Below are 26,838 nucleotides of genomic sequence, written 5' to 3' on the forward strand. Positions count from 1 at the left end.
AACATGCCTTTCAGAGTCCACAGGGAACAACTCTGAATTTGGGCTATATCAACAATGTTCTCTATTTACAACATACCACAAGAGCCTGAAAACCTATACAGAAACAGTTTATAAAAATGGTTGAGTTAAAATACAGACTGCACTTTCATGTAATTAGGTTCTGCAGTAGTAACATTATACCAGTGAAGCCTGTGATAAACACATTGTTAAACCAACAGTCTAGTCCAGCAATGCTTTAATCACTGTCATGATGTAATCTAGTGTTTGGATGCGTACAGTTCACGAGGAAGTCACATGTTGTTTCTGCAGTTTCTGCAGACAGCCTTGTTTCCTTATTTGTTAAGCCTGATTTCAAATATGGCATTGATACAGCACGTAGCACTGCATCAGAGTAATATGTGAAAGGAGGCACCATGTGTCACGTTGAAGTGCACATTTTGTACCCTAAAACAAATGTTCAGTAATACACTCCTCTATTCAGGCATGTTTTTCAGTTTTTCCCTCTCTGCACGACATGGTGCGTTTGGATTGGTGAAGGATTCTCGCTGTAGTCCCTCCCCCTTATCTGGGACCCTCTCGGAGAGTACAAAATAGGCATATTCAATGCAATGAAAGGAGAGGGGAGGGAGAGGGTGGTGTTGTGAGGGAACCACTGGCCATGCAAACAAAAATCCAGTCCAGTTCTAGGAAGAGAGCTCACGGGATACTGGGAAAAACCAAATGTCACCGGGGCATGCTGTGATTTTCCAATGCACATCTCAGTCTGTGCTTTAGAACACATCTTGTGGCCTTTATCGGACATAAACTTAGTTCATCTTAACAGTGAATAAGCAAATCTATTATAATTTCAGTAAAGCATGTTATCAGTAATCTTCATTCCCAAGAGAGGGATTCAACTTAAGTTTCAAAAGCCCCATTAATATTGGCCTACCTTCTGCTCTGGTTATTTGCCTCAGAGTAATGTGGTGTGTCTGGACCTGATCTGTACCTACCCCGGTGTAAAGTCTGTAATTCTTTACTGACCAGATAACCGTCTAAACTGAACTGTATCCCGAATATTTGAAGAAGAGATGAAAATGTACACAAAAATCTCGGAGTTGTGGCTTTGTTGCGACAAATATCCCTTATATTTTTTCTTCAATAAGTTAAACTACAAACTCTTTATGAATGTTTGGTAACGGTTGTATCAAAATAGCGGTCGTATAGCATGTATTCATGTTACCTCGACCCAGAATTGTTTGGCCGTAGTTGTGGTGTCGCTTACTATGTCAAAGCAGGAGATACATATATCAACCGACAAAGAGCACGGGGCGTAGGCCTCGTGATAGTGTTTAGGCATCTGGTGAGGGGCACCTGTTGTGTTTGTCACTGTTTTATCAGAAGCTTGGCCGACTCCAGCCTTGAGTTACTCCCTTGGTCGTTTCTGAGTAAGAAACTTTCCGGCTGTGTAAACAATCATCGCGTCATGCCAATTCAGATAAAACCTTTTGATTTTCCCTCCCATTGTGCAAAAGAGTCAGGAAAAGTTGAAAACATTTTTTTTTTTTTAATTTTTTTCATTCTAAACAGTTTTGGACATATTTTTGGATTATTTTTGCATTGAAATATAGTCACACTGTTGATGTGAATCGTTAAGAATTGTTTACTTATTTTGACGTTGTTGTTGTTCCTATAAATTTCCATTTCAGTATGATTCTGCGTAGAAAATAATACCTGCCCAAAGCCCTTGAACGTTTTTATTAACAAATACTCTTTTGTGTTCGTTGATATGGGTGTCTTTTGCTGTAAGTTTCTCGTTCTGTAATTTAAAAAAATCTGCTAATATTTTCCCCCGCCTACCTAAGCTTAATTCATTTATGATAATCAGATTTAGTTTTACCAAAAATGCAAGAATGATGAGATATTCTGTTATTATAATATGCAGAGGGTATGCAGCCGCATGCAGTATAGCCTACTGTGTTTTATTTTTCAGTCGAAATCGTTGCAAGGTGAAATAGGCTATTGTAGCCGCATTGGTGCACTCATGCGAAAACCGTATGCAAGGTATCACGTCGTTGTTCAGATGCAGGTCTTTAGCCTTTTTAATACATTACCTGTAAAAGTAGCGTTCCTGTTTATATCTGTGAGTGTACAAGCAGATTAACTCTATTTCTATCCTGTCCTTGGTTCTACCTAAAACAGCAATAAGTATGCCTGTATGTCACATGAGAGAATGTCACAGCACCCTGTAGTCCCAGCCCTCTCACCGCCCCTGCTGTGATCACATTTCACCAGCGCAGAGGAGATGACAACCACGAAAATAGCGACACGCAACTGGCTGCGACCCCCACACATTTTACCCACCTCAGAAGTGGTATCACTAATGTCAATGATATACATTAATAACTGATACATGTATGAAGAAGGCCGTCTCCTTCATTATGACATACAAAACGGTTTTATGTTACAAAAGTAATTCGTGTGTTAGTAAAAGCAATAGAAATGAAAAAGTGTGCGTTATCTGCATGAATACACTTTCCCTACTATCTAAATTGGATCCTTTTTTCTGCATAGAAATTTACAGTTGTCCTACTACCCTAATGTTATTTAAGAAGTAAATGAAAATAAAAATGTGAATACTGCCATCTAGTGGGGACGCGCTCGCTACTTTGGGTTGATTGAGGGCGTTCGTGGTCAAAATTCATATGCCTGACAGTCTGCTTTTATGGCTATATGTGTGTATATACATAGCCACACCACAAATGTAAAAACAAACAGAAGCAACTGAATAAACAGTAAAGTTAACAGGCAAATACAAGTAGCCAGGTCAGCAGTCTTTCCATTTCTTCTGTTTGTACAAGTATCAATTGTAGCAGGTATATACTGCATGAAATTGTGCAATAAGTAACAACAGGAGTAGATACTGCATGAAAAGTAGTACCAATATATAATATTAATGGATGGTGAACAAACTGAAGAAATAAAATAAATAAATGCATAAATAAAACTTGCGTAGTCTCTGTTGTATGGGCGTAGTTTGTTGTGTTTAGTGTGTGCATGATATGTAATAGCGGAACTGTTACTTGACATGTGAGCTCAACAACAATAATTGCAATAATGTATTTATTCGCAAAGATTAAAGAAAAATTAAAGATTAAAAAATATAATGCAGTATATCACAGGAGGGGTGAGGCAGGGAAGGAAATACAGAGGAGAGGAAACTGGAAAGGTTTGCTGTAGAAAGTAAGGATATTGATCTACAGAACTGCATGTATTGCTTGAACCAATTATCTGTGGACTGAGTTGTAGGGGTTTGGTGATATCTCTGGCTGCAAGTGTTTGGATACTGAGGATTTTTTGAAAAATTTTCTCATAAAAATCGATGGGACTTTTTGGTCACAAAGTTATCAGACACAGACAAAGTGGAGTATTGCTTAGAAAAAAAATAGCAATCAATTTGAGTAGAAGTAGGCATCAAGTTTGATGGTTTCATCTCAAATACGGTTCAGAAAAAAATAAACTACTACTACTACTACTAGTAATAATGAGAAGAAGAAGAAGAACAACAACAACAACAAGAAATGATTTTAAGAATAACCAACAACTTTTTGATGTCAATAAATTAAAAGGGAAAAAATGTTGGATGATGGATGCAGCTGGTAACTGGTTCAGTCAGTTGCTCCTTTGTATGGTTTATTTAAACGATAAGTTCAGTTAAATATTATGTTTATCTGAAAGTCTTCTCACCAAAGGTACCAAACAAAACACTGAGTAATTTCTTCTTTATGAATTAGGGGAAATAATTCAAATCTTCAATTTCATATCATATTCCTATAACCTTCACTCAATGGATTCATTTTACTTACTAGATCTCAGAATTCTATTTTTATCAGTAAAGACTCCATCAAACTGAATATTGAGTCCTCAGTAACACATTTTAAATTAAATTAATAACATATTTAGCTCAGTGTATCTGGTGTTGGATACTTGAGAAGTTCTCAAGGAAATCTTACTTAAGCTTTTAGATGTGCATCATAAATCACCTCAGCTGTTTGCTGGTGCCTTGTTTGCTGTAAAAACGTTTGGAAAAGCGGTTTCCTTCATGACATTTAGTTTGTGTTAGTCTACACCGTATTTCAGTCGGCTGCATATGTTATATCCCCTTTATATTATTTTACGTTGGTAAAATCAACAGATTGTAGTACAAGTAATTAATGAATAAAGAAGCTACAGATAATAGAAATTTCCGGAAAACATGCCCTAGGACTCTTATTATGAAAAAGTGACTCGGGTACGCTCTTGACGACGGTAATTGGTTCTCACTTCACTAGCCACATCAACCGTCTGTTCATTCAAAGATTAACGTCGGAAAATTAGTAGCAATACAATTTTAAAATATGCCTGGATATGACTACGGGGACTACGAGGTAAATTCATATTTAAATGTTTAAAAATTGATGAAAAAATATATGCTGAAATGCACTTTTTTCATTACTCGCAAATAGGCTTGGCTATAAAACTGGGGTTACGGTTCATTTGCTAGGGCAGCTAACATTGTATTAGCTAAGCTTTACTCAGGGAAATCATAGATTGCCCTTGCCCAGTGGCTTCACCTCCAGCTGTTTTCCTCAGGATCGTGGCCAGTGGCCAGAATAAGGGAACTACCTACAAGCGGCTTTAGTCGATTCGTAAGCACGTCTTTCTAGGCTTAAAAGAAAGATTCGCTCGTAGCGTTGCCAACTGTCCCATCTACGCTTTTCCTGGTGATTAAGTTATTTTTTATAATGCACGTTCCGATTTCTTTCCCCAGTCTCTCATGAAATGTCTAAAAATTACTGAAATCGCAGTCTTTCTCACAAGAATAAACGGAGAACAAGTTACAGTCTGTATAGAAGCCGTCGGATTTTGATGACAAATGTGGCCAGTATCGCTTTTCGCTGTCGTTTTCGTCCTAACCAAACTGTTTAAAAACAGTTGCCAGATTTGACTTTTCAACTTTCAACTTTTACTCCCTTACACATTGTGTAGCAATGAAACTACGATTGAAGGTCCTGACTTTTAGACACACAAGGTACCTGTTAGCGACAAAGATCAGCAGTACGCACCTTAAGTGCAGATTCACTCGTTTTTGACATTTTTGGACAACTCAAAAGCGTTCGGAACTAACACTAAACTGTCTATGCAATGAACATGACTTCGGTGAAGCTGGGAATCGCGCCTGCTTTCCAATGACGGCAGTAATCAGCTGACCCAGAGCTGTCACAGAAATACGTTGCGCACTAGAAACAGGCGTTTCCGTTCCAGGATATACGACGATAATCTGCACTGAAATGAGCGTTAGGGAAAGAGAACTGAAGATTTGTTTTACACCTGGACTCGTTGAGCTAGTGCAGGTAAGACTCCTCAGCTTGTTGTCGTGGCTTCCTCATTTTAAAAGAATAGTGAATTTCAAGGTCTTTGAGTTAGATACCACGGGTTTCTTCTGGAATGAAAATAGTGAACCTTGGAATAGGTCGTTCAGTCAGATGAGGTGCACCGTTATATCATTTAACATTGAAATCGATGTTGCAGAGCACTTCCTTGGCGCCGTTTGACGATATTGCAAAGTGATTTTCACCTGGGTTTCACGTCGAGTTGTTGCACGCATATCAAAATCTGCTTGTATTATTTAGCATTTACAATTTGCTAATGGTTTTCTCTTCGAGGTGTAGGAGGAATGCATCTTGTTCTGGCCTCATCTCAAGTTTATAACTGATGTGCATTTTAAACCTAGCCAACAACGTGTTTGGCCAATCCATCAAGTCTGCTATGTAACCATTTGTTTTCCTTTACAGTAGAGGTACAGCGAGATGAGCTAGCGTTTCACTGTTGAAAACATTTTGAAATTTTCCTATGCCTCATCATACGGTCCCATTCTCACCAAACACTTTCGTTTTGAGCAGCATTGAACATACTTCCTATGAGTCCCGGGACAGGTCAAAAAGCATATTCACAACAGATAAACATGATATAATGTTATCACTTTAAATCAGGGGTCTCAAACTCCGGTCCTGGAGGGCCAGGGTCCTGCTGTTTTTCTTGTAGATCAACTAAATAGAATCTCTGATTGGCTGAAGAGTGTCCACACCTGTTTTCAAGGTGAAAATCAACAGGTAACTAAGAGGTGAAAACAAAAATCAGCAGGACCCCGGCCCTCCAGGACCGGAGTTTGAGACCCCTGCATTAAATAGTATTACATGTCGTATGCTTATGGATTATGTGTATGGACCAAAATGTTCAGTTAATCAAGGGGGCTGTAATCACATGGTCTCAGATTAGTTAACTGGCTCTGATGGAAAATGATAAGATATATTTTATCTCTTATCAGAGCTGATTGTAATGGATATTGCTGTGCAGTAGGTGTGTGTTGTAATATTTTACAGTATGTTACTTTTGAATTGTAGAATCAGTTTAAGTCAATAATGTGTTCAGATATACTGTAGTGAACTCTATGATCAAAATATTTAGAGAAAAAAGTTTGGTTCACTGTTTGTACATGGATGTAATATCTATTGACAAAGCAAGCCTCATGAAAGCAGCTGAGGGTTTATCTGTGCACCTTCTTGGTTGTTAATTCTCCTGGAGGATGCCTCTCCAGTTCTAATGCAGCCCATCCAATCTAATAACCTTGAGGCTCTTCTGGACAGTAATTGGCTCAATCAGACATCTCTGTGCAGGGCTGGAGCAAAAACCTGTATTTCCTGTTATTCTCTAGGAAGGCAATTGTCTACCCCATGTGCACATCGTAGTATAGTTTGTCATAGGTCAAACTCCTAGTAGGGTTTATTTGTCAGACATGGTTCCATGTTTTTGGTGTGTCACATTATATTTTGAGCACTATCTTGGACGCAGTGGAGCACATCTCTTTGGGTCTATGTTACAATCACAAACAGCAAAATCTACTGGCAGAACCACCAGAGGAAGCTTTGGTCAGTAATTTAATTGAGATAGCATCTAGTTTGTTCAAACTGATAAATGTTCATGGTAGTGTTATCTGGGATCTTAGGGGAAGACCCTCTTTCAAATGACTCATAAAAAGGGTAACAAGTCATTTTTTTTTAAACCCATCCATTTTAACACCATATCTGACAGATGAATTGGCTTCCGTTGTTTTTCTGCCATTCCACAGGAGAATGTGGACATCCCGTACAGGCGTGTGTTGGTGACGGGGGCCACGGGGCTGCTTGGCCGTGCGGTCTATAAGGAGTTCAAGGAAAATGCCTGGTACACACTGGGCTGTGGCTACAGCAGGGCCAGGCCTCGCTTCCTCAGATGCAACCTAATGGATGAGGATGCTGTCCGTAACGTCATTCACGAGTTCCAGGTGATAAGCGGTCTCCGCAGAGACGTCGCAGTTGGATTACATTTATGTAGAATCATTTTTAGCCGTTGCTTTTCGACGGGCCACAGACAGATGCGCGTACTCTTTGCCGTTGCCGCTGGCATTCTGTGACATACACTTGATGTTTTAATGAATGATTGATTAAATGATTGCTATGTGTGTGTTTTAAACCCTAGCCCCATGTGATCATTCACTGTGCTGCAGAGAGGAGGCCGGATGTGGTGGAGCGCCACACGGAGGCAGCGATGAACCTGAATGTTCATGCCTGTGCGAATCTGGCAAAAGAGGCCAGTGCAGGTTAGTTAAGCAATTGACAGGACAGTATAAGGATTTCATAGTGTTGTACAGTGTCTTGTACCTTAATCGGCTGCATATGGGCATGTTGTTTCTTCTCTATATGAAATTACCTTGGGGTAGTTTGATTTGAATGTTTCTCAGCCAAGGTTGACTATTGTCTGTCGATTTCTTTAAGTGGTTTGATTCCACTAGAGCCAAACTATTTTTCACGATTCGATTTTTTGTTTCGGTTTTCCTCGTGTGTACTATAGCTTCTGTGAGCTCCATGATTCCTGTGTCTCTCAGATAGTCCTGTGAGCTCCGTTATTCCCATGTTTCTCAGATAATCCTGTGAGTTCCATTATTCCCATGTCTCTCAGATAGTCCTGTGAGCTCCATTATTCCCGTGTCTCTCGGAGAGTCCTGTGAGCTCCATTATTCCTGTGGCTCTCAGAGAGCCCTGTGAGCTCCATTATTCCTGTGTCTCTCAAGAGAGTCCTGTGAGCTCCATTATTCCTGTGTCTCTCAGAGAGCCCTGTGAGCTCCATTATTCCTGTGTCTCTCAGAGAGCCCTGTGAGCTCCATTATCCCTGTGTCTCTCAGAGAGCCCTGTGAGCTCCATTATTCCTGTGTCTCTCAGAGAGCCCTGTGAGCTCCATTATCCCTGTGTCTCTCAGAGAGCCCTGTGAGCTCCATTATTCCTGTGTCTCTCAGAGAGCCCTGTGAGCTCCATTATTCCTGTGTCTCTCAGAGAGCCCTGTGAGCTCCATTATTCCTGTGTCTCTCAGAGAGTCCTGTGCATGCCCACGCATACTTTCTTTCCTTATGCTGTGGAAAGAACTTGAGCAGAGAGTAGTAGCCAAGCTGACAATGTCGAAAGCGAAACGTTTTAAAGTTTGGGTGTACTTCTCTTGAGAAAAAATCCTGGCAAAATGAAACGTGACGTGCCTTAAAGTAATATCTTGCAGCGACTCTTGACACGTCTGACTTGACAAAACACCTGTTAGTGCACAGCGTAAACCTGAGGGCAGAGAACTGCAGTGTATAAGGCTGATACTGTGTGATGGCTGCTGAGTCCTCCGCAGCCAGTGCAACAGCAAAAACATCCGCTGCTGTGGCTGGAGATAATGACGACAACATTGTGTTTATTGCTCATTTTTAGAAGCGAAATGTTATTTACAAATACTCATGATTTTTATTAGTGTGTTTTTTCTGTTCCTGTTGCTGAAAGACTCTAAAAAGAGTTTTTACTTTAAAACCTATACTAGAACTCATAATGCTCTATCTTTTTCCTGTTTTCTTTTTGATAAACGATTCCAAGACTGATAGTTTAGGAATCAGAACTGTTACAAAGAATGTGATCGGTATCGAAATCGGCAAATTACAAACGGTACCCAGCCCGAGACTCAGCTTTCCGAATTATCTGTAACAACTTTGGCGGGTTCTTTTTTTTTTCCTGATTTTCTTTTCTCCCATCTGACCGACATGATGCTTTGTGTTCTTTGGCATTCTTACAGCTGGGATTTTCCTCATCTATATCAGCACGGATTATGTGTTCGACGGACGCAATCCCCCCTATGGAGAAAACGATGCCCCCAATCCCCTGAACTTGTATGGCAAATCAAAACTGGAGGGAGAGAGGGAAGTCCTGAGACACTGCGCAAGTACGTGAGACCCCTAGAGTATAACTGAACATGCCAAATGTCACACCCTGCTCTATGAGACCTACTTGTTAATGAAGGGGCCAGAACCTTTAGTGCCCAGTTTAGTATCGCAGATGAGTCTTTTCCAGCATGTTACAAAAGACTGAGATAATGGCAAGTGTTCAAAATTGATTTTAGACTATTTTTCACTTAGTTGCCAGGCATTTTCATCGATTGTCTGTATTGTATTTTGGTTTCTGGACCTTTATTTGATGTGAATCACTATATATTAAAGAAAAGAGATGTAGCTAAACTAAACACTGTTTAACTGATCCAGTACAAAAGAAGTATGATTTGCGACAGTAACGTTTGGTTGGAATAGAAGTACACTTATTGCCAGCCCACCCTAACTGGATGATTGGAGCCGCGACAAATCTAAAAAGTGAATGAACAGTAACTGTTTCTGTATCCTGTTTGAATTGCTTTCTGCTGAACATTTTCTGTGCAATTACGGATAGCACCAGCAGCTGGAGCCAATTTCTACCTATTTCCTACATAAACTCCAAAGTATGTTGACCTGTTGTCAGTATCGCCCTCAAGTGTCGTGGTTTGAGTGGTACACAGAGCAAACAGTATTTTTCTGAGTCCATATGTCTTGTCTTTTATAGTCACATGGTCTTTGTGTCATAGAAATGTTTACTGAGCTGCAATCAGCTCTATTTTCAAGATTACAGGTCCTTTTTAGGGAGAAAGAAGTTTTGGAAAGGATGGATGTATTCAGATAAACTGAAGCATGCATAGCAGTTGTTTGTTACTCTATAATAATATTTGGCTGTTTTTCCATAGGCAATAGCTGGATGTCTTAAAATTAAACTGAAATATAAATAAGTTAATAAAAACAAATTGCACCAGAGATGGCGGTCGAAATTTTAGAATGTTAATATTCATAAATCCTACTCATATTCCCCCTCTGAGTAACACTATATTTTAAATATAATTTTATATTTTCAAAAAAATGTTCTCAAGTGTGTGGCAGCACTTTATATGAGAACACTTATGGGCTTATGGGATTCAGAAACCAATTTAGGGTTTATGTGCGTCCTTAGAATTTGAGCTGTTATTGGGATCATGTTATAGACCACTTGGGGGCTGCATGTTTATGTTTGGTCAAAGTTATTTTCATTAGCAGCATGGTCACAGGTGAGTTGACGTAAAATGTGTTTAGTGGCGGTAGGGAACACAGTTCTTACTGTAATTCATGCAATTTTGTAAGGTATTTGAACATACAACAATTAGAGTACATTGGATCAGTAACACAAAAGACAAGAAACTACCTGGACATCTGATGAACAGGTTGACCACCGCAAATGTGGCTTCATTTGAATTTTAAGGAGTGATATAACAAGCAGTTCTTACGTGGAATCCCACCGGTGTCTCTGGACAGTTACTCCTTCAGTTGTGTTTTTGCTGCACTGATCTGGCTCTGTCCTTGTCATACATGCTGGATTGTTTGGAGAGCAACCATAACGGGACGAGCGAGTCAGATGACTGTCACTCAGGGTGTCTTCCCCCTCTGACTAGTCCCTGATTGGTTGCCTCTCACTCTCAGGTGCGGCGATACTGCGGGTGCCCATTCTGTACGGGGAAGTGGAACGGGTGGATGAGAGTGCAGTCACTGTGTTGTGGGATCGTATTCAGGAAGGAGCGGAAAGCTGTACAATAGACCACTGTCAACAGCGTTTCCCCACCTACACCAGTGACGTGGCACGGGTATGCAGGCTCATGGCAGAGAGGAGGCTTCAGGTGAGCTGGGCTGTTTTGTTTTGGCTGCAGTTTAGCCTTCACGTCCGTCCCCTTGACCTACTTAATGTGTTGTGTGTATGTGTTGCCTGCAGGACCCATCTCTGCGTGGAATATTTCATTATTCTGGAAAAGAGCAGATGACCAAATATGAAATTGCCTGTGCAATTGCGGATGCGTTTAACCTGCCAAGCAGTCATCTAATACCGGTGAGTCTTTTGACTCTCTGTCAAAATGTAGGGGTGAAAGTAACAAAAAAAAAAATCACTGAAGTACAATGAATCCCAACTGTTTTCACTTTCTTTTTGGGGAGGTGTAAGTGAATGGAGTGAATAGGCTTCAACATTTGCTATATGTAAAAGTTAGAGATGCTTGGATATGTTGATCAATCACTGGACCTTTCTAGGAGTCTGAAAAATTTGTTTGGAACTTCCACCCATGGGTAGCAGTCAAAATAAAGGAACACTCAAGGGTTTTTACATGATACACAGTTAATGAAAAGACCAGTTTATTTCCCCTGGAAAATAGGTGGTGGAGGCAAAACAAAAGCAGCATTGCAAGCAGCAAAGTTCATGATCTGCATAGTAAAAAAATTCAAAAATACTCGCGCTTCTTTTTTTTTTTTACAGACCTACTTGTAGAACATATTATGAGAGAGTTGTTTTATCATTTTTTCCTCTTGTGGCTCTTGTAGAGCTTTGACCAATCAGGGAACATTGGGGGTTACACACCCTTGCGAGTGAATATGCAGTATTAGGACTGTTTATGCAAAACAACGTTATCAGCATCTGTTTCTGCAGTACCACAACATTTTCCACTGAAAACTTGACTGACGGAAATGTTTTGTAGGTTATGTGGTTTAGAGTTTACAGACGGTTATGATGATTACAGATATATTGATGTTTTTGTGTCAGACTTCCTCTTTTTAAAACCTACTTTTTCAAACCTGATACATGCTCTGCTATCACTTTCAATAACACAGTTCCCCTTCTGAACATGATCAGACAAGGACATTAAAGTAACACATCAACACTTTAGAAAAAAAAGGTTTAATTATTGTGCAAAGGCAGATGTAAAGTGAAGCGCTAAGATTCTTGAAGTAAGTTTGGTAATCAGAAGTTTAAGTGTATTACAGAATAGAAACATGATGCAGTAAATGAACAGAGCAGATTAATAATAAAGTTTTGTATTTCTCTTCTCAACACCCTCTTTCATATACCACATCAGCATGTGATATATTAGACCCTGACAGGTCACCCCTGAGGGACTCACATGGTACTCATATTTTTATTTTATGCTCGGAATGACAAACTGTGTATAATGCGCATGGGCCATGTTTATGAGAGCAAAGTGTACCCAACCCAGATAATACAGGAAGAAAATGAGAATAATCTACCTGCAGAAAACCTCTAATCCTCTGAAGACGTCGTCAGAATTCTCAGTCACATGTGAATTGTGTGATTTGTAATGAGACCTTGTATGCTTACCATTAAAGGTTTCTTCTTTTTAAAATGTGTCTCTTTATTAAAATGAATAATGTAAACATAAAAACAAAAAAAAAAAAACAGATTTTTTTTTTTGCCTGGGTTTGAATTGTGTCTTCTTCCTTATAAATTCAGTGTTCAAGTGTGTAGCGCTGATACTGTCTCATGCATTTCAGTGTAAATCAGCTATTGTCTGATTTATGGCTAGGCATGCTAGGAATGATAGTGTTTGTGAGCAGCGTTGTCTGTTAGCATGGCAACTACTGCCTGGTTAATACTGCCCTGTTCCTGTGCATGCCTCCCGTGTGTCCGTTGTTCAGCGTTCTGGAGACAGACAGATATTTCCGCTCGTTGCTTTGCCACTTCTTTCTTACAAAGCCCCAGATGTAATGAGGTGTGAAAAGTACATAAAAAATGAGTGCTTCCAGAATGACGGGGTTCCTGAGATAATTAAGCCATTAACATCCCAGTGGTGAGGACTGCTCAGCTCACTGATTTCTCAGGATGACCACTGGCAAACTTGATGTTGGCAGAGACATCTAGGGGAACAACATCAACTAGGGTCAACTGTTGTTACATACAGGTGACCCTGAATCGGTTGACTGCTGGTGTCTGTCTAGGGTTTGAGCTGACAGTTCCATCAGCAACAGGCTGCTGAAAAGATTAAGAGGAATATTTCAGCTGGGTTTCATTGCATAAATCCCATATTACACATATAAATGTGCATTGGCAGGTAAATCAGTGTAAGGAATAAAGGCAATGGTCAGAAGTCGTATGATTAGACAACTCAATATTCACCCTGTTCTGAACAAGCAGATGAGTATATGTGTGGTAAATACCAAAAGAGGCCTTCATACTTGAGTGCTTGTTTGCCATGGTGAATGGTTTGGGTAGCTGTTACTTTATGGGATGCGTTTTTCCTGGCATGCTTTAGCACGGAGACAATTCTATCCTGTTGGGAATGGTGTTATCCAGGATGCCAGTGCTCCCGTCCACAGGTGGCCCTGGCTATCTCAGTTGCAAGAACTCAACCACATTAAACACTCACTGGCGATTCTTGTTTGGCACCCGCAGTAATGTTTTTCCATCAACAAGTGGTCAAATAATGGAATTTTTTTACATGTACAAGACTTGAATTGTAGGTCTCAAACAGAGTTCCACATCCTCCACATACCGTCTATGCCACAGCATACTCAAGAGGTTCTGGCAGCTTCTAGTGGTCCAGTGACCTATTAAGAAACCATTCACTGTCCTTTTATTTGGTTTTTATGGATATTGATGTTATGTGATGTTATGTGGTGATTAATCTTTCTCTCCCTCCTCTGGGCCATGTCTCTGTCCGTAGCTGACGGAGCAACCTGCAGGAACAGGTGCTCTAAGACCCCAGAACGCACAGCTGGAGTGTTCCAGGTTGGAGCTGTTGGGCCTGAGCGTGGAGCCCACGCCGTTTAAGACAGCTGTGAGGGACAGCCTGTGGCCCTTCCAACACGACAAACGCTGGAGGCAAACCGTCTTTCACTGAGGATCCTGAGCCAGCCACCACATTCCGCACCAACAAAATCCACTGCACTGTACTGCTCCGCTGATAAAATTCTTCATTTATCAAATCTCATTAAGTGATTAATTTATTGTGTCCAGAGACATTTTCAGTCCCAGTTTTTTATGGTTGCTTGTGTTCAACTTAGATAACGATTTTTGTTCCCAAAGCTAAACGACACATTTTTGCTTCAGACATTTAAACTAAGCAGCCGTCACTTATCCTGAATGCACCCACTATATAAAAGTAGAGGTTGAAATTGTGGCCTAATGGTCTAATAAAAAGCACTATGTCAGAGGGTCCTTCTTAATTGTTTGAAAAAAAAATAATAAAATGGCCATTGTAAGTTATTAATGTTTTTTGGAACCGGCTCCTCATTTAACATTTCAGATGTGTTAATGCATTAGCTACATGCTGTGTCTCATTTAACAATACCCAACCTCTGATGAATTTTAATCAGAACCTGCTGCATGGCTTGTCACTTCTTTTTCGGTCTTTTTGCTTGTTTCAGGTTTATCTGTGTTTGTCATATACTTTTAAAACAGAAGCAGCATCTTTAGTTAAAAACGCTGTCCAACATGTGTGAGGCTGGGATTCATTGAGATGTGCTGTGAGACATTTTTTTTTTCTTTTTCTGTTGTCTGTTGAATGCAACAAATTATTAAAAGCTGAATCCAAAAAGTACCCCCATTTTATAAAATTGCATGTTTCTTGGTCTTTATTCCTTCAATAACGAAAGTCAGTCAAGACAACCTGTAAGTAAATGACGTAACTCTACACAATTAAGTGAGTCCAGGATGTTGTTCTAAAGTCTTTAATTCTTTGGATTTTCCCATTTTGTTTACAAACTGACATCTTTGTATGACATATAAAAGTTTTATGGTGACACATATTGGACAGATAATCGAATAAAAGTTGGTTATAGTTTTTATAGTTATTGGTGAATTTCAGAAAAGCCATGATCAGGTTTATGTGACAAGGGCCCTACTTTGATGAGATCTTCAACAAAACTGAATATTGATGGGCATGTGATTACATACAAAACACACCTTCAAATCTGATCATGATTTGACCTGCTGAATCACCTGTCTGGATGGGTGAGAAAGCATTGAAGCTGTGTTGCGGGGAGGTGTAAATTCTTCTAATTCACAAAACTGTTTTGCCTATTGGTGCTACTTTATACACCTGCCCATTGACAAATTCTCCCTTTTGAGCAGCTACAGTTTGCAGCTTTGCTCTATGTATACTTTAATCTCTGTACAAAGACTCTTCCATGGTTTAACAGAATAGAAAAGAACAAAACAAAAAAAAACACTGAGAAGCTATATCAGTAAAACTACAGGAAACATTTGTGCAGCTGTTACTGAATAGGAAATTGAACTTTTTTTTTTTTTTTTTACTTAGAATGAATAAATCTCACAATATAAGCATATCGTTTATCCTTTTCATTTCACAGCTGCAGAAATAGCCACTGTTCAACCCACCTGTCTACGATGTGCTTGCAATGCACTAACAAGTTACCAGCACAAATGTCAGTAATTTAATAAATTATACTTGTTTCTATTGAAATATTTCTTAATTCTTTTATCTGTTTGTTTTCTTATGCGCTGGTGCTACAGCGTATTTATATACACAGCAATGTACTCTACTTACTAATATACACAGAATGATAGCTGAGAAGTAATCAATTGACACACCATAGTGCCTCATATCTCATAAATTAAAACAGCGATGTTTGATAAACTTTCAGTTAGCTTGAAAAATTCAAGCTTTAAGAATTACAGTACTCTTTCCAACCTTCAGAATGATAAATGTAACATTATACCTGTAGCATTATTAGAAAATTGCTGTGGGAAATCAATTAGAAAAACATATAAGGAGAGGCATGCAAAATGAGGGACAGGAGTCTATTTGTACGAAAAGCAGCGAGCAATTTAGCTTGACTCAATGCAAAGTACAAAATTTGGAGGCCAAATCTTGAACATTTTAGGTGTAACAAAACAAACACAGGTTTACAGAGAATAAATGGATGAGCGTAGAGAAAGCAAGAGGGGGCATAGATATGACTGCATATTTAGGTTACTTGGGCCTTAAACTGTTCTCCAAGTTTCATCGTTCTATCTTGAAAACTGATGGAGCAGGAGAAGTTAAAACAACAACAAAGACCCTGAGGTCTGCATGGGTAAAAAGCAGAGGATGTAGCAAAAAGATAGAAGTGAAAAGCTGGGGCAGACCATGGGCTTATAGCATGAGGTGACTCAAGCTTCAGAAATGTGCCTTATATTAGTGCCTATAGGAAGTCAAAGGAAAAAACAGGTGAAAAGCATAATGAAAAAGGGAGGACAGTAGGGAGCCACCAGTATAAACAGCACCACAGAGCTAAGGTTACACAATCTGAGTGTTAGGCCAAGTCTTTGCTTTGATAAGGTTGACTGCACATAAATCCATTATCTCATCTGCTCAGTGAACCCAACATTCATGGTAATAAGTTCCTTCTTTCTCCGTTGCTCTCTCTCAGCTGAATAAATCTACTCACCAAGCCTATACACAGTCCTGTTTTTTTTCCCCATCTCAATAAACAAAGGGTCAATAAGATGTTAAAGAGATTACAGTAACATTTGTGAAATGAGTGTGAAAAGAAAAATAACGCTAAGAATGAGCAAGGCCATTTTGTTATCATATTGTTTACTAGGCTTAGAACATCAGGAAAATGAAAGTGATTACTCATACATTCAAAGTCATTGCATAAAATTCCCCCCCAAAGAATTTCACTGCTCATACCACGTATTTCAATGCAAAATGAAATAATTTGGAAAATGATTTTTGTCTGTGCCTGCCATTAGAATTAAGAATCGTCCAGTTCACAGGGCTTTACAGCACACTCTCCTAATTTTACGAATTGTTCAATGATCACTGAACTTGCACTCAGAACAATGGCATGATTTGGGACACTAACCCCTCTCACTCCTCTCACAAACTAGTGAAAGAGCAGAGTGCTGTCTCAAAGACAGCTATGGTCAAGATTCATTCGCTGTCTGGGTTAATGCTGCAATTATATACATATGCAGTATTTAAGGAAGACAGAACATATTCAAATAGATATGTGTTTAGAAGAGTTCCATTTTTTATTTTGATTTTTTAATAATCCCGTTTAAGATTCTTACATCATCGTGTTACTTCAAAAACTGGCACAACCATAAGGTAACTGTAAATGAAAACAAAAAGAAATGTGAGCAATAGGAAAGTGATGATGGCTTCACAGTAGTCCTGAGCATCACTAGTCACATACTCTTAGTATAAATTATGATAAAATCACTTTAATACAGACAGCCACCCCCTTTTTTACATTGTGATTTACTCTTGCCCCTTATGCTATGACAGTTGTAACAGGTTAATCACATTTCTCAGGTTAAGTGCCACCCAATTATTATTCCAGATGTTTTGCCTTCCAATGATGTATTTCTTGTTAAGAGATGTTTCTTGTTAAGATGTTTCCTGTTGAGTGATGATATAAAGTGAGTTATTAGTGTTCTGCCTTAAGGACAGCATTTTGTTTCAGTTACAATCTACAGCCATCTGCTTACATCATAGGCCATTGGTAACACACACAGAGTTAATCCATTTGGTGGGGTTTATAAACAATGCTAACTAAACAGATTGGTTAAATTACTTATTGCATGCTATGTTAGCTCACTTTTCTAAATATGTTCACTTTTATCTGAAAAATAAGATGCAACTTTGTTACTGAAATGCAGTAATTGTTATATGTGATCGACTGTAGACAATTTGAAGCAGGAGCGGGCAAATCCGGTTCTGGAGGGCCATGGTCCTGCTGTTTTTCTTGTCAACTAACTAAACACAATCTGTGATTGGCTGAAGAGCGTGCACACCTGTTTTCAAGGTGAAAATCAACAGGTAACTAAGAGATGAAAACAAAAACCGGCAGGACACTGGCCCCCCAGGACCGGATTTGCCCACCCCTGATTTGAAGTTAAAATGTGAGTTGAATTTGAGCTTATGATTATGTACAAAACAATTCATGTAATTTGTCATGTTTGTCTTTATTTTTACGTTTCATCCCTTCTGATTTGTCAAACCTGTGGACAGTGATCCTGTGTCTTCCAAGTTGTGATTAAAGAGAGTTAAAGCATCAAGTCCAGGGTAGAGGGCAGTATGCAGATATTGAAGAATTACATGCTGTTGGCTGTGTTGGTATACATATTCCAACATATAATATCATATACTATCAAAACTATGGGAAAAACACTTTGCTTACTCAAAAGTTGCACGTGAATGACCTTTTAAGTTATAATTACAACTGGTACTTTCTGCAATCATTTGAATCATTTTCTGAGATGTGACTTTTAAACTCTCTATGGCACATAGACAGACTGCCAACATACTTTGTTAAGTTAGAGTTCAGAGGTATGACTGTATGGAGACAAAGGGATCAGTGCTACAGAGGGGATTTCACTCTGCAGTTTGTTCTGGTATTGAATGGCAAGTAATTTCAAGAATTTTTTGATGATATTTTTAATGACGATTTGAGGTCAAGTTATAGGGAACTGATTTCAAATTTTGGAAATGTAATATCAGGGTTTTTTGTTTCTGAAATTTGATATCAGGCATACGAATTTTATATGATATGTTGAATTTTTATATTGATTGATTTATATCCAGTTTATTTGATCACCCATCTAGGTACTGCCTGAATTAATCTATTGTGATTTTCCTGTAAAACCATGTTCCTAATTATCTCAGTTTCATTCTAACTGCAGCATCTACACAACAAAAACAATATCTTCTTAAGCTGACGTTTTCAAAATACAAAATACAATCAAAGAAAATATGAATGCTTTAATTTGATTTAATGCTTTTGAAATTACTTATCAAGTTTTTGAAAATTGATGTAAGATTTTTTAAACCATGTATACCAGGCATTTAAATGTTATATTACACTTTGAAGTTTGATTTGTCGGTTTCAGTTTCAACAAATTCTTCTGTTGGGTGATTCTTTGCTAGCTGTTGCAGTCCAACTGAGAGAATGCAAAGAGATTTGAGTCTGAGATTTGAGTAACATATTAATAGTACTTAATGTTGCAACATCCTACCACTGTTCTTCCATAAATTTGAGTGAAATCAACAAATTTTTATTTTTTTATTGTCACAAATTTTTAAATGAATGTATTTTTAAATAATTAAATACATATTAATCATTCATGTCTGTAATGTTACCATTGCTTGTGATACAATATTGTGAATTATCTGCTCAAATTGTTATTATAATATGAAAGGCTTCACACATACACTTTTCATGTGGTGAAATTAAAAGCTGTATTATATTTCTTAAAAACTCAAAATGATCGTTTTTTTCTATTGCCATACCTTAAAAGAGGCAATTAAATACAAATCCATCTGACAATAAGTAAGTTCTCTGACAACAAGTAAGTTCTATTTTTTATGCAATGTGAAATTGCTTAGATAAGGATTTGAACACAAATAAAAAAAAATAACTCCATTGCAGTAATACTAGTAAATAACATATCAAAGCTGGAAAACTGTAGGCCACAATCAAAACAAAATTCACTCAGAAATAATCTGGAAGATCAGAGACATCTCTGGGCGGTAGCCATTTTGTGCTTCGTCAAACTCGCCATTAATCAGCCTTGTAGCTAATAATGAAACACGCTGATCCGATCACAAGTAGACAGCTGTAAGTAGGTCCGTTTACATCTGGCTTTAGAATCCGTGTCTCGGGTGACGTCTTGAGATCGGATCTCACTTCCCCGCTCTATATGCAAATAAACGCGTAAATCATTTCCAACACGTTACCCATTTCATTGAATTTCAGTTTGGCTTTTTTGATTGGAGATAGTGCTTATGACATGTGAGATGTCAGACAAATTTGATGGTCATTGATCGCTGTTTTGGGACATTGAGGCACCTTAAGCTGTTTCCTTAAAATGGGCGTGGATGGAGAGTAAAACGCTTAACGTGAGATAACGACCATACTCCTAGGATTTCGATTTTGATTTTTTGACGAGGTGGGGGGTCTGACTAAGGCACGTTAAGCTTTTTCGCGTTAAACGTTGTTGTTTTTAATCAGCGGGAGGCATCAATGTACTTCCCGTGCCTAGCCTGTCGGAAATTAAAAGAAGAAGAAGAGGAAATCAAAAAAATATCAATTTTGCCTGTTGTTGTTGCCTGTTTTCGCACTTAAATATGGCGCCGTTGGCTGCGAATGCGCACATACGCGAATGAGTTCGTTCTTCCGCGTAAGCAGAGGACATCAATTGAGTAGGTCGTTCAGTGTAGTCGAATGTTGTCATATGCGGTCCAGACCACCTCAGAATGTGGTCGGATCTCGATGCGACCTCAATGCGCATTGGATGCGCTTACACCTGTACTTTTGTGTTGTCCACTTGTGATCGGATCAGCAAAATCGGATCTTAATGCAAGGTGTAACAGGGCCAATAGGACACCCGCGCACTTTTTTTTAACCTAGAATCAAAAAGGCAGTTGAATCAAAGCCAAACTCAGAGGTGAATACTTATTGTTTGTTAAAGGAAAAATATACAAAATTGAAAAAATATATGTATTTGTCTATTTATGTCAACGTATTTTAGCAGAATGCTGACATTACATTTTGTGTATTTTCAAACACCATAAAACTATAAATTCATATAGGGCTATGCTTTTCCTACCTGTTTCAAGACATGGTGCTCTATTTTTCCAAGCGATATTTTGTCATCCATTCATTTTGTCCTTAATTGTCATTTTGTTTCTTCAGTTTATATAAGGTAATAATACACTATAATTTCTGTAATGGAACAGTTCATTTTAAAGCAAAAATGTAAAGGTAAATCTGGTTAGAGCGTCAGTATGGGTCATTACTATAAGACTGGGTGCTCTGGACTGGAGATATGGGTATCAGATAAAAATTTGGGTTTGTTTCAAGTTTCGCTGCTCAAAATAGAATTAGGTGGTCCACCGTGCGGCCACACTGCACCAATGCTGTGGAAGTAATACTGCACCCATGGCCTAGTCCGGTTTTGCAGTCCATTGGCAGAGTCCTCTACCTTTTAACAGGACAGGACAGCACGGCTACTATGGGTGGAGCAAGTGACGCAGCAGCATTCGATTGGGGTAGAGATAACTACTTTGGGTGATAACCACTGTTCCTCTCGGTCATGGGATCTATGCACAATCAATTCGATTCAGGCTAACTTTGTACAAGGTATTGTTTACATTGGAGTGGTGCACCGGCCGGCGTCGTCTGTCATATATTCTTTCAGTTCGTGAACTTGTGGCTTTGCGAGTGTTATAGGGCGAAAGTTGGTATTTTACTATCTCATTGAGGACGTTTTGATCGTAACTTGATGCTCGAGAAGAGAGCTGCATAAGAATTTGTGCGCTAGACCCTTCAGATCGTGGGATCTAGAAACTACATGGGTGTGGATAAAACGGGACACGCACAACTGCTTGTATGACATCATTACGTCCCCAGAGGACAAGTATTATTTAATGCGTGTGGTCTTCGGGGACAGTTGACGGCTGGCTGTAGCTCCATAACAACCACTGACTTTAAAACAACGAAAACAGGAGCTAAGTATCAGGACCGGTCGGAGAATCACTATCGAAAAGTGGACAACGCAATAACACGCAGAAAACTAGCTTCACCAAAGGTAAATGAAATTCTTTGAAATAATTTAAACACTTTATGCTGATGTTATTTTGTTGTTCAGCATCATACTTAAATTTTAGTCGACATTTAGGTGTCTTTTAATAATCTTTTCCTTGTCTAATTTAATTAATGTCAAATATTCGCTTGCTCAGAGTGATGTAGAGTTAGAATCCCCATGGTCTTACCTTCACCCGTATCAGAATAAAATTTCGCACGGAACCTAAACCGAGGCGCGTGACCACGGAACTGCTTGAACGGTAGATACCTCACCATACCGAGTAACCCACAAATGTAGGGTAAAATTTCATTTTGACGCAAAATTGTGTTTCATTTCGAGACATTTATTTGGTTGGGGAAATTTTGATTGTTTTCTCATTAGGTGAACAGTTACCAACTTGTCTTAGTGAATGTATACAAAACCAGCCTATTCGCCTGATTCTCATTATTTCTCATCTAATTATCCCAAGACATAACATCCATTGTTAAATTCATTGTGTTCCTGACTATCCAGAGGCCTTAAACAATAAAGAGGATTAGCAGAATTCGCATGGCTCAGTCATTTTTCAAGAATTCAAAACTTGTGATGTTTTAGCATAAATATGTCTTCAATTCTCATGGTAATCTCTTTAGGCCTGTTAACTAAGCTGAGATACCGTGATCTATTTTCTGACATGGGTGATATGGCCTGCAGGTGACTAAGGCTTTAGAATGACCTAATGCAAATGTCTTTTCTCTCTCGTGTTCAAGCTGCATATGCAAAACAATCCATTCTTTCTGTTTGTGTTGACAGTTCTGAAAATGCCATTTGTGTCTTAGGTTTTAAATAAATAAAACTAAATAATAAAAGTGTGAATAAGGAAGGCAGTTTCGGTAAATGAAGGCTTATCAATATGGAAAAAATACCTTCCTTTTGGCATGGTTAATCGTTGTGATTATCAGCCACCTTTGTTCTTTAAGCTGCAACTGCTTTGTGTGCTCTCTTCAGAGTGGTGCTGACATTAATTATTAACTTCTGGTGAATCATTAGGGGTACATAACATGCTGTCTATGTATTAACACTGAAAAAGACATCCTGAAAGTATATCACCATCAAAACCGTTGTTCACTGTACAACTCTCGGGGTTGGTCTTCCAGGCAAGAATCTGCCCCAAGAATGAAATTCTTACTCCATTTTTATGGAATACAGTTCAGTCTAGGTTTAATTTTTATCTGGGGAAACTTCCTCAGTGTTGGTTTTGGTCAGCTGAATTTAACTGTGTTGTCAATTACTATGACGCAATCACGAAACAAAACATCAACTGCTTATGATTATGAAGCTAGCGCTAAAAAGACCTGCGTAACACAATCTCTGTGATGCCTATAAAATGTGTATAATGTATCTCACAGATGTTTAAATTCCGTTTAAATGCATCTGTTTGTGTCTTATGGGTAGGGCAGGTGAAATAAAAGCACTTAAGAAGCTCTTCCATTATCCCTTGTAGCAAGGCCTAACTGATACACTTGAGCTGTGGATGTAGATAAAGTAGCAGTCTAAGTTGGGTTTAATTCATGCCCAAATTGGTCAGTTTAAGAAATGAAGTGAGATTCTGTCTATGAACTGATTGAATAAATGAGAGCTGTTGCCCAGCATTCAGTTCATTTCTTGAGCTGAAGAAACGGAAACTAACACAACTAACTCTTACAACATTTTCCTCATTCTTCTGTAATTTATAAATTCACATGACTAACGTTTCTGACCCTCAGGTGACCCTCCTCTGCCTGTAGATGAGTTACGATCAGCCTCCGCCCTACACAGGCCCAGGTCCCGCTGGACCGGGTTACCCCAATCCCACTGCGCCAGGATACCCTCCCCAAGGATACCCAGCTCAACCAAACCCAGGTTACCCAAATTTTCCTCCAGGTCCGCCAGGGCCATATCCAGCTCAGCCAGGCTACCAGGGATATCAGGGACCTCCACAACCACAGTATGGATGGCAGGGGGGCCCGCCTGCAGGGCCAATGTATGGGGAACCTCCGAAAAACACTGGTGAGTTGTACCTATTGTTTAGGCAATAAGCTCATGGTTTCAGTATTTGGAGAAGTGCAATACTCATTCCCACTCTCAGTGTCACATTACTATGTGGTCATGAAAAATTCCAACAATCAACATGAAGCAGGAGCAAGTAACCTTCTATGTAGATGTTACATCATATTTTTTTTCCATGATGATTTCCATTTATTGGTTTTCTAATCATCAGTGTTATCAGTGGAAAATTTCAACATGTGTTCAGTTATCATTTTTAATGTCTTGTGGTCACAAATTCGTAAATGTATTTTTAAAGTCTTGTGGTTAGATTCATAGAAGTGCTCTTAGAAATTTTTGGACATAGATATCTTCCTTATCTTTAGCCTTTGATATTATCACTTGTTGTTCTGGTCTTTCATTTTTTTTTTATTGCTTTGTGATCTGTTTCCCCTATCCTGCTATAGTCAAGTTATAGGCTGTCACTAAAGTGGAAAAGACTGCAGTGTTTGCTGTTACACTGAGTAAATGTGTAAGTATTTTAGTGTAAAATACTTGTCTTTTTGTCTTTACAGTGTATGTGGTGGAAGAGAGAAGACGGGATGACTCTGGAGAGGAAGCTTGTCTGACGGCTTGCTGGACAGCGCTTTGTTGCTGTTGTCTCTGGGACATGATGACTTGAAGTAACCTCACTGCAATTCCCCTCCCTCAAACTCCAAAGACCTTATACTCTATTTATGTAGGATTGCTGGGGAATTCCACTGAATGAGAAAAAAAGAAAGAAAAGAAACAAAGCTTTCTAGTTTTGGTTTGCCAGAGATATTTTCCTATACACTCCGGTTTGGAATAATTATTTTTACTTCCTCACTGATGAGTACTGTATGCACAGCAAATCACTTATAATGTATGAAACATCTTAATAATACAGTCTTGGTAATATAGAAATGTACAAGTCTGAAATTAGTCTTAAAGTAGAATTATAAGTCTGAAAGTAGTAATATGTTTTGAAGAATGAAACTTTCTTTTGAGGAAGGAATTGTAGGAAGCGTTTTATGTTAGCTTGTTTTTCCACTGTTCATTAAATTAACCAGAACAATAAGTCTTTCTTGGGTTTTTTTTTTTTTTTTTTGTAAATTTTGAATCTTATATATATATATAATTAAGATGAAACCTCGAGTGATTGTTTCTAAAACTGTCTTGCACCTAAGCAAGTCTTGTAATGTACCTTGAAGTTAAAATGGACAAACCTGCTGTGAGGTTCACTGCTTTGGTGCAGATTTTAATGACTGTGTTGCAAAAGCAGCTGTGAATAACTGAGAGTAATATTGGCAGTAAAAGGGAAGCTGCTACACAACGTCTTGTATGTAAGCCAAAGTGGTGAAAGAAATGAATAGAGACTTCTCTTAAAGATACAAAGCACAGCACAAAGATCTGGGTTAATCACATGCTGATGATGCATATGGAGAAAAACAGAGTGCTATGTATTTCACGTAACACATATGAATGATCCACCTGATTTTCATATGTTTTACGCTGTGTACAATCAGTTAAATGGTCCGTCAATGATTTCTGTATCATGTATGTACCATTCATTTAGTGTGTCACTGTTTTCAGACACCCTAATTATATGAATATTCACAGTTGCTCGCCTCTCTGGTAAGGGCTAGGATGAAATCAAAGTTTGGAAAACAATCTGACCAAAATGCCGACTTTATTTCTTCAATCCTTGTCTGACCTCAGGATAAAATGTAAAGACATACTGGTTATTGTTCCTACCTGCTCTCATGTTATTCCAACTTAATCTCCAGAATGCGTTTGACAAATGTGTAGCAGTTTAGTAGCAGTTTAATGAAAAAAAAAGGGAAAAAAAAAAAAAAAACAAATCCAAAATTTTAAATCCAACCATTTATTTTTCCCATTTATAAAATCCATTTATTTTCATAAAATCCCCAAAGAATCTTTGCCCTCGAGATGCTTTGTTTGTCTTTTTGTTCTATATATTGACATGCACCTAGTCTCTCCTCACAGTGAGCTGGGGAATATTCTGAAACAACTAGAGCAATAGTGCTTGGACAGAAAAGCCGAGAACAAAAACTGGAGATTGATGTTTTGGGGAAACTCAAAAAGAAAGAAAGAAAGAAAGAAAGAAAGCAAAAAAAAAAACAACCCAAGATGTTCAGCAGAGTTCACAAAACACAACATTAAAGCCACTTCCTCAAAGAAATGTACAAAATTTGATCTTTAATACAGTCACTGAGTCAATGTTTACAAGTAAGCTTGATATGTATCTCACAGTTTCAAAGACATAATTTAAAGCCTAAACAAATCTCAAAAGACAAACATATATTACCTTTTTTATCAGTTACAGCTTTGCTTAACAGCAAATCAAATTGTATTTAAAAAAAAGCTTAATTGAGAATTATTCTTACATATTTTACAAAGAGAAAATAAAAAATGTTTTGCCCTTCTGCAAAAACCAAGATCAGAATCCATCTCAGTGAAACTCCCCAATGTGATTGTCATAGTGCAAACTGGAAAGGACGGATTGGGAGAGTTGTGCCAGTTAAATCTTCATGTAAGTGGACCGGTAGAGAGCTATTAAGTGTAATTCAGTATGGTACATCTCAAATCTACATACAGTCAATAGCTTTGATTAAATAAAGTCAAAGCCTCTAAACTCCCATGTGAACTTTCATAGAATCCAGTGTGACGATCTTCACAAAGCCTGACCGACATGGGTAGGTGAGTGTTACATTGTGTTTTTGTTTACTGTTTACTTTGAGGCCTGAGACAGAGTGAGTACTTTAATGTGATTGGCAGATTACAAAAAGAGCCTTGATTTAGTGGTTATACGCGCCAAAACGTCCCTCTCAAGAATGCCCTTCTCAATTAGTCATCCGAAAACCTCAAAATGTCTCTCAAGTATCTATGACTTTTTTTTATTTTGTAAAAAGTTTGGATTTTTCTTACAAAACAATGTTCAAGTTTCTCATTAGTATTTATAAGTGCTTTTTGTCCCCTCCACACCTCACCAATTAAAAAGAGTCTCCAG

At 38.5% G+C, this 26,838-nt stretch overlaps 1 protein-coding gene across 3 annotated transcripts; it reads left to right on the top strand.

Annotated features, from left to right (window-relative positions):
• Positions 1-4,320: 4,320 nt before the first annotated feature.
• On the top strand, positions 4,321-14,772 carry mat2b (methionine adenosyltransferase 2 non-catalytic beta subunit methionine). 3 transcript variants are annotated; one of them, XM_030782115.1, is made up of 7 exons: positions 4,321-4,406; positions 7,148-7,342; positions 7,537-7,657; positions 9,154-9,300; positions 10,889-11,082; positions 11,175-11,288; positions 13,909-14,772. In XM_030782115.1, exons 1-7 carry the CDS (start codon positions 4,377-4,379, stop codon positions 14,083-14,085), a joined length of 978 nt encoding a protein of 325 aa, XP_030637975.1. In that variant the 5' UTR covers positions 4,321-4,376; the 3' UTR covers positions 14,086-14,772. The 3 variants fall into 3 exon arrangements, with proteins under 3 accessions (XP_030637975.1, XP_030637976.1, XP_030637974.1); XM_030782116.1 differs by having other exon boundaries at positions 4,377-4,406; positions 7,151-7,342; positions 7,537-7,651; XM_030782114.1 differs by lacking the exon at positions 4,321-4,406 and adding an exon at positions 5,291-5,372.
• The last annotated feature ends 12,066 nt before the right edge of the window (positions 14,773-26,838 follow it).

The sequence above is a fragment of the Chanos chanos genome, chromosome 8 (assembly GCF_902362185.1).
Source record: "Chanos chanos chromosome 8, fChaCha1.1, whole genome shotgun sequence".
In the NCBI taxonomy this organism is placed as follows: Eukaryota; Metazoa; Chordata; class Actinopteri; order Gonorynchiformes; family Chanidae; genus Chanos; species Chanos chanos.

Coding starts and splice junctions, on each gene's coding strand:
- mat2b (XM_030782114.1), top strand. CDS start 5,310: ATGAGCGTTAGGGAAAGAGAACTGAAGATTTGTTTTACACCTGGACTC. Junction 7,343..7,536: donor ACGTCATTCACGAGTTCCAG/GTGATAAGCGGT, acceptor TTTAAACCCTAG/CCCCATGTGATCATTCACTG. Junction 11,083..11,174: donor TGGCAGAGAGGAGGCTTCAG/GTGAGCTGGGCT, acceptor TGTTGCCTGCAG/GACCCATCTCTGCGTGGAAT.